The sequence below is a fragment of the Arachis duranensis genome, chromosome 8 (assembly GCF_000817695.3).
Source record: "Arachis duranensis cultivar V14167 chromosome 8, aradu.V14167.gnm2.J7QH, whole genome shotgun sequence".
Taxonomy (NCBI): Eukaryota; Viridiplantae; Streptophyta; class Magnoliopsida; order Fabales; family Fabaceae; genus Arachis; species Arachis duranensis.
The window spans coordinates 7308450-7317736 of NC_029779.3; the positions used below are offsets into that span (position 1 = coordinate 7308450).

The window sequence follows — 9287 nt, forward strand, 5'->3', positions numbered from 1 at the left end:
TATTATTGTCGTAACATTGACAACAATAATAATAATAATAATAATAATAATAATAATAATAATAATAATGACAAAAAAAAGTTGCAAAAAGGATATATCAAAATTTGTCCTATTTACTAAATTTTACTATTTACAAACTGATCCTTAAACTTTTGACTATTTTCATTTATTTCTTGGGCCATCAAGATCCAGATTATACTTTCTTCTCCTAAGAAAGCTCCTTCATCGAGTAGCATGTAAATTTATGTTTGATGCATCAAGCATAAGAATCTTAGTAAACATATGTGGTATTATAATGTTTAAGATAAAGTATAGTATATAATTTGTATACCCTTTCATTATTTAGTATAGCACAGAAACAGTTTCCGGTATGTTATAAATTTAGTGTCAAATATATTGTTTTCACATCGTCAGAAATCAAACATCGTCAGAAATCGATACTTTAGATGGAAATAAAATAATAAAGTAAATACGTAATATAATTTAAATCATGAAAACTAATGGAAATTTTAGAATTTATTCACTTCTACAATATTATGATACTAAAATTATGTGAGGTTATATAATTCAACCAGAGATAAAGACTTGCATGCAACAATGTGTATTAGACCTTAATGTCAACAAACTTATATATACTAACTAGTGTATCTAGATTCTTTTGAATTTAAGTTTTTAATATTATAGAAAAAATATTTTTTATATATTATAGAATTTAGCTATTTTATACCCACCACACTTTGAGATTAATAATAAAAAATTTTATTTTTTTATATATTTAATGCATTAAAAATATTTAAAAAATAATTTTTCATTAATTTTAATAAAATATTTTTTATGATATTCTTAAAATATACTCTTAAAAAATATGCTGACAAAATCTTATATTACATTATAACAAAAAGTATTTTAGGAAAAAAAATTAAATATCAGTCCTTTTTATATTTTTATTATATATACCGTATAGATATGAGTAATGTTTGTCAAAAAATAGAGCATGTCCATGAAAATGCAAAATTTACATTATTGACACTAATGAAATACTAAATATTTTACTAAAATATAATATAACAAAATTATAAATTTGGATAACCACTTTATTTTGATCAAATTTTTAATGAGATATAAAATAGTAATTAGTGATGCTGCTTTATTTTAACTCAAATCTCTCCTAAAGAAATGTTAAATAGATAATCACTCTACTAAAATTAAATTTTTAACATAGAAATATAAAATAATAATTTGTGATACTCCACCAAAACTAAATTCTAATATACATCCAAAATACAAAGACCAAATAGTGTAATTACTCAATCCAAAATACAAAGAGAGGATATCAAAAAAATACAAATCAATATTCTCTAATCAAAAGAGTGACTAGTAACTTAGTATACAAAACAAATGTGGAGACACAACACAAAAAAAATCTTATAATTTTTTCTTTAACATTCACTAACTACATTTTATAACTCTTGCACTACAATAAAGTAGTCAAATTTATCGATGAATTTATCAAAAAATACGTCGATAACTTGTTTATCTTTGAATTTAGTGTTGGAATAAATCTAACAGTATAAATTTCGCTGACAATTATTTACTGATATATTTAGTGGTGGATATAACTTTTAATTGCGAAATTTTAGAGCTTGTTACTATCAGATTTTTTTTTTATAAATCTCACAGTAAATTTATATTATAATTTTTAGTTGAAAGTTTACAAACAAATTTAAATACCAAAGTTTATTATTTAAAAAAAAAAGAATTCAATTAAGTAGAAAAATCATATTTAAAATGCACCAATTAACTAACTAACAATTAACTAATTTATCGTCTACAACATCAACTATACATTGCCATAAATTAAGGTAATACAATAGCCAAATCTAATACTAATTCATAATCAATAAAAATGTCAACTATTATTAATATTAATCATCTGAGATAATTTTAAAAGTCAAAAAATAAATAAGTTCTCTTAGTTACTCAAACTTTAATAGTAGTTCTTCAATTAAGTTTGATAAAACTTAATTTGTCAAGTTATTATTTTGTAAAAATCTTAAACAACTAAAGAGAGTTCAATAAAAAAAAACAAAAAATAAAAAAGATAAAAGAATTACAGAGATAATAAATTCATAATCAATAATAAACAGTAAAATTGAAGAAAATTAAAGTATGAAAGATAAACTAAAAAGAAGAATATGAAAAAAAGATAAGATGGAGTTTTCTTTTCTAAAAAACCTAACCTAAAAAGTACAATAATAGTAAAAGAAAACTACTAAAACTAAAGTTGAAACAAGGAACAGAATAAACTTACCAGATGTGAATTGTCATCGCTAAAAATTTGCTGAGATCTAAAAAACAGAAGTAAATAATCACAAGTGAGAACCTAACGGTTTCTAATAGGATTTTGAAATCAAATATATAGAACTACATAACGAGACACTGGCTCTAAATATCTTAAGTCACAACTCTAAATCTCCAAACCTAGAAGCCAATTTAAACCATTAGCGTGACTTACCTTTTTATTAAATTTAACTTTCACTCATTGATCTAACTTTTTTCCTTTTTTTAAATTCGATTCTTTTTCTTTCTTGCCATAATCTAGATTGAAACTTAGGGATATCACTAAGATTCAACATGTCCTCTGTCTCTGTTACCTCCCCACACTCGATAAACACAAGCAATTTAAACAATAACAAGCACAATAATTCATAAATAAGTCATGTAGAACAAGTAGCATATATTCAATCAAATAGACAATTCCAAAAATAGTTCTAACCATAACACATCAAATTACAAGGATAGTGCAAACTAACCACAACATAAAATTAACATTAACGTCATTGAAATTCAAAATTTTAACAAATAATTTACATCAAATATCAAGCAACAGTAATAATACCAATACTATTATTTGTATAAATTTTAGAATAATTATTATCTAAATACCTAATCGCTGAAATAGATAACCTTTTCAATTCAAAATTCTTTAACATTCTAAATGAATGATATCTAAATTACAAAGCAGTCGCAAAATGATAAAAATTATAAAAGAAACAGTGAAGAATTTACTTGAATGGAGAAATGAAGCATCCACATGAGGAAGAACCAAAGGTAGAGGTGGACTTGAATGGTGGTTCAAAAAAGGGGATTAGGGCAAAAAAGGGGTTAGAATTTTTATTAAAAAAAATGAAAACAGAATAGAATAAAAAGAGGGATAAAGACAACCTATCTGGACGACAGAGGAGAGACATAGCTCCGGCGACAGAGAGGCGATAGTGGCAGCTCTTCCAACGGTGGTGGAGACAGATGGAAAAATTTCGCTTGAGGCAATGAAACATGATTCAAACAACTTGACACAAATTTTAGAGAAGAATGGAGGTGGGTTGCACTGGCGGAGGGTGGTCAGAGGGGCTGTCAGAAGATGTTGTAGGGGAGAGAGAATAGAGAGGAGAATGGGGGAGAGAGAATGGTGTTCTCAAAAGTGAGGGAGATGACTGCACATTTTGAATTTAGGTTAGATTTATCGGAGGATAAATTTCACGTTTATCTCGACGCCAATTTTTCTTATTTTTTCTCTAATTATTACCGACGAATTTACTGTCGAAATATCAAATCCGACGATAGCTTTTGTATTCGACAAATTTATTGCCAAATCTGCTAGTAAATTCACTGGTAAACTTGCCGCTAATATTCGATGCTAGATCCGACAAAATTTAACATTTTTCTTGTAGCGTTAACAATATAATATTTATAAATTTAAGGTCAAATTACTATTAGACCCAAAAATACATCCAACCAAACGACTTGCAAATAAGTTGTCGTAAATGATCATAATATAAAAATTAGTTAACATTTTCGATTATAATATAACATGATACTTGTAATTAGACACTTGTAATTTGGTTCATGATGATTCTACTATGTTCTTCAATTTGATATTTGTGCAATTTATCCGCATTCATTTCTAACACATAGGTAGATCAAAATTGATTTTGACTTTTTTATAATGTTAGGTTAGGTAATTAATTTTTTTCGATTAACATCAATCAATCTTTTAAAATTATTTAATTTAATTTAAAATTTAAACATATATTATAATTTATAAATTTTAAATTCTAAATTCTAAATTATAAATCTAAATATAAAATTGACTCATATTAACCTACTAAAAATTAATTTCCTATATTTTTAATTGGGTGATCTTTGAGTTCTGCAGATAGTATATGCTACTAGTAATAAAACTCTAAGTCTCTAACATCACTTCTTGATATAAACAAAAAAGGGAAAGAAATTGAAATTCAGTTTACATGAGTGGTGTTTCAAGGGTTTTTTAAGTTTTGACATGCCACTTTGCATATATTAATAAAGGAATGTTAATGGGAATTTATTATTGAGTATATTAGCACAGAGGCACTGTAATGTCTGTATTTGCGGCGGTGCAATCACTGGATTTTAATGCCAACAAGTTTCTTAACTACAATACACTACTACATAATGCTATATAGCCACCACTTTATACATATCATTCTTTTTAACATGCATTCATGTAACTACTGTATCAATAATCAATTGGTCCATAAAATATCGTACCCTATAAATATGTACCCCATTATTATATTATGTGTGTAGGTTGTTACATGTTAGAGACACATGTCGTTGAAAATAGTTTCTAGATCAGTACATGTCATTGTTAAGGGTTATATTAATAATTAGTTATGACTCTGTACAGTTGAATTAGTATTTGAAGCGTGCAAATTAAACTAATCCAGGCAGTGCAAGAATTTCTAAGAGAAATTAACGCTGTATTTGCGTCTTAATCTTCTACTTCACTCTGATTAAAAGTAGGTAAAAATTCAGGTGCAGTCAATTCCACGTGAAATTGATAACTGAGAGTCGTTAGATAATTTGACTGATTTGATTAATTTTTTATCTAAAAATTCTCAGTTATTAACTTCAGGTGAAATCGACTGGACGTGAGTTTTTACTTAAAAAGTATTGGTTCCATTTCTAACTTGTACTATATGTAGCTTGCTAGTTAGCTTTGACTATGCTATTTAATTATTTATTTATTTGATTTGTTTGCATTCGTGTGTTTTTTCTACACACATTAATTAAAATGAGCAAACGTCAAACATGTACCATCTCAACATGGAGTCTCCTATAATATACATAATTATCTTTCATTATAAACGAGTTTTGTGTTTAGTTTTAGTCGTGTGTTTGTTTCAAAGAATTTTACTTTTTTAGGAATTGTTTATTTTATAAAATTATATTATTGTCATGTTTGTTTAAAATATTTTAGTCTAGTTTGTAGAAATAATTTCTTATTCAAAATATAAAATTTTATTCTTATTCAAACAGATGGGTATTCGATATTTCCATATCAAAGGAATGAAAATTAAAATATAAAAAGTACTATTATATATTACCTCCCTAAATTATATATTTCTTATAAAAAAATCTCCTCATTTTATTGATATTGAGACTGTTTTAGAAATTTAAAATTTATTTTTGGGAATATGCATAATGAAACAAATGTATCACTAAATAAACAAACATTTTATAATATCGAATATAAAATTATTTCAGAGAACAATGAAATATATATTATTAGTCTTGAAATAAAACATTCCAAGGTTATTAGCATAGGAAAAAATAATTATTTTAAAATGTTTATTTTCGACATTTAATAATTGTGTTAATAAATCATTTAAAAACATCTTTGACATCATTAATTATAAAAAAAGATCTAAAGCCACTTTTTACGAATTCCTAATTATTGAAAAAAAAATATATTGACAATATTAATATTAATTTTCGGCTATTTTTGTTAATGAAAATTAGTGTTAATAGTAAGGATGACCACATCAAAAGAAATTGATATACATATATATGGAATAATTGACTTGCGTAACCGTAAAGAACAAGTATTTTTTAAAACAATTAAAGGATATACAGATTTTTACTGTACAAATTAAAATCACATGTTGATGCAATAAGAAAACAACTACTGCACCTTATGTCTCTTTATAATTAGACAGTCAAATACATATATTTGCATTGATTTTTACATCTATAATAATATATATTTTGCTAAGCAAAATATTTGGACTATGCATAATAAAGATAAATGTAGTAATAATAACAATAGTAATAATTAAGAGAACCACGGTGACATGTAAAAGGTCAATTAAAGATAAACTCAATATTAATAAGCTCGTTTTCTTTGTTTTTCTTGCTTGCGTTTCCATGGGACCATTTGCTTAAAGCTTTCATAAATGCTTGCCTGCAGTTATAAATAAAATTAAATACTAAATGTTACAAGCTAATTCATAATATATATAGTATCTGTGATTAAGATATATCAAAACCTAACCTAATCAATTTTAATCAATAAAGTAATTTATTACACTACTATCCAGTCGGTGCAATTTCCTCTGTAGCAATGAATTGAAAGTCCGGCTTTTGGGCACCAGAAAATATAGATGCTTTATCAGCCTCATGTATTTTCTTTATGAGCAAATTAAAATTAAGAAAAAATGTCTCATCATAAGTGTAAAGTGTATGACTATAATAATTAACCTTTTTTTTTTATAATATTAAACTATGCTGGTTAGTTGTAGCCACCCCCCTAAACAATATGACCAAATGCAAAGACATATATTTTTTGTCAAAAGTTAACTTTATGATTTCGGCCCCTGGAAATGACTAGTAACAAACAAAAAATAGCCATTTAATAAATATTAAATAAAATAAATTTTGATTTTTTTTTCTATAATATTATCGTTCTACTACCCATGTCCCCCATATGTGTTTTTATGCCACGAAATAATTTTATAATATATCTAAGTGAAAATTGAAGAGTAAGAAAATGAAATGATTAATTACCCAAAAATGTGAGTTTGTGTTGGAGTGGTTGTTAGAGAGGCTCAAGTAGCGGCGTGGGAACTTAACCTTCTTATTATGATGAGGAGGGAAAAAGTCGAAAGTGCCCTCGGGATGATGGTGGGGGATGTTGGTGGAAGTGGGAAACCTTGCAGACCCAAAAGTGGAAAAAGAATTGTGAGTGTCGCGGGGAGTTCTGTAGGAAGTGGTGAAGGACATGGCCCGGCCCACGTAAGGCCCAGCCAAGACGGTGGTGGGAGAAGGCACGTCCATGCTGGACACTTTGTTGTTGGAGTTGGAGTACTCTAAAAACAACAACCTCGGAGGAAGCTCCAACGATCTGCTGCTATCCTTTTCGTTTGTGTCCACGTGGCAAGGCTGCCTAGGCTTACCGGGTGCTTCCTCCCACTTGAAAGGCACGGACACTGGCGCCGTGTGCGGCGGAGGAGGGGGAGACTCCGGCGGTGTGGTTGGGCGGGAGGAGATGAGCATGGACAACCTTGAGTGTGGTGATGACTCCATCTTTCACTTTATGGCAACAAGTCAAGTGGGTTTCTGTGCTTTTATAGAGATGCAAAATTAATGATAGGGACACAAGCATATTATTCTTATCTTCCTTTCTTCGGTTATGATATGGGTACACNATATATTAATAGTTAATTTTAATATATAAATAATATTTTTATTTTTTCTTTAAGATCACATTAGGAAAATAAATAGACTAATTTAATATTCATTAAAAATATTGAATTAGTTTGAATTCTCTATGATTAAATTTTTTATTATAAAAAGAATGATAATTTATTCTTAGCAAAGCTACTATATTTATATATTATCAGTCAATTATGTTATATGATAGTAAATTTTTAGTACTTGGGTAATTATTTAAATCATCCTTGCATTTAATTAATTAACAATTATCTAAAAAGAACATATAGAAAAGGACTAGATGGTTATAGTTATACAAATAGTAATAAGATTTTTTTTAATTTTTTAAATTTTTTATAGAGGTGAAGACTTTGAAAAGTCTGTAAAGGTGGTGAGATAAATTTGAGTTTGGTATGGTTTTATTATTATGACTTTGGTGGTTGCAATTGCGAAAAGGAAAGAAAGTCTTCACTCTCTCTGCCCCTATTTCAAGGTAATAGTGACTCCCTCACTTATTATTGATTTCATTCGTTTGGTAAATTTAATTAAATAATAATCATTTCTTATTTCCTACGGTTCTATATTGATTATTAAGATTATGATCTTGTGTAAATTTAAAATGATTGATGATAACTTGGATGTGGAAGCAAATTAAGAGTAATAATAATAAAAATTGATTGATCTTAATCCTCAACGGTTTTATTCACACATTTTCGATCGCTCTAAATAAGTTATTAATGTTCGTAAACGAAAAAGCACCTTCCTAGCACCCACTGTATTTGTATGTTTTTATTTTTTATTTATGGTACGCTATTGACATGTCGAATTGATGAAGAAAATGAATGCAACAACATGCATACGCACATGTATTCCAAATTTCCAATTATTTCTTAATAATTAGCAGCTGCGCATAATCTAAAAGATAATAACATGTACACAACGTGCGAAATTCAATTTAGTACTTTCAAAGTTATAATTGATTTGTAGTAATATACTATAATCAAAGCAAGAAGCTAATATAGTATATATTAGTACAAAAATTCGACATTGTAAATAACTCGATCATAGTGGAACGGAATATCATTTCATCCTTACAAATAATTGAATCCATGGTATGCAATGGGTTATTTTATGAGAATATTAGCAGTTTAGCACAACAGTTTAACTTATTAGTCAAATTTTTTTATGACTAAGTTAGAATCATAGTTTAAAAGATAAGAAAAAGTTAGATCGTGAGAAGAGTAAGACATCTTGCAAAATTTATTCTTGTAATTTATAAATAACAAAAATTATAGAAATAAAAAGAGACTTCAATCTGAACATTATACTACCATATAAAATTCTGCAAAATTTAGTTACACTAACACCAAAAAAATTAATAAAATACAAATGCATATCAATATCTGGAGTCAATCTTTTTTTATTTATTTTATTTGTTTTCTTTATTTTTCCTTTTATTTCTAATTCATTTTGTTACTTTGAATTTTTTTTCAAGTACTTTAATTTCTTTTTTTATTTTTAAACTTCGATTCACTTATTGTTTCATTTACGCTTTTTATTCATTTTATTTATTTTTCTTGTTATTTTTATCTTTGCGTTATTTTATTTTCTTCAAGCATTTTACTTTTAAGTTTTTATTTTGTTAATTTATCTATTTTAAGCTTTGTTTATTCTCTTGCATTGTAATTTGTCACAAATATTTTACATAAGTCATTTGATATCAACTCTAAGTAACTTTTGAGTCAAACCCACTT

The 9287-nt window shown here is 26.9% G+C and overlaps 1 protein-coding gene across 1 annotated transcript; it reads right to left on the minus strand.

Moving 5' to 3' along the window:
- Positions 1–6009: 6009 nt before the first annotated feature.
- LOC107460530 (uncharacterized) lies at positions 6010–7440 on the minus strand. Its single transcript, XM_016078904.3, has 2 exons — positions 6889–7440; positions 6010–6286 (listed from the first exon to the last, which is right to left on the minus strand). Exons 1-2 carry the CDS (start codon positions 7405–7407, stop codon positions 6209–6211), a joined length of 597 nt encoding a protein of 198 aa, XP_015934390.1. The 5' UTR covers positions 7408–7440; the 3' UTR covers positions 6010–6208.
- Positions 7441–9287: the final 1847 nt, after the last annotated feature.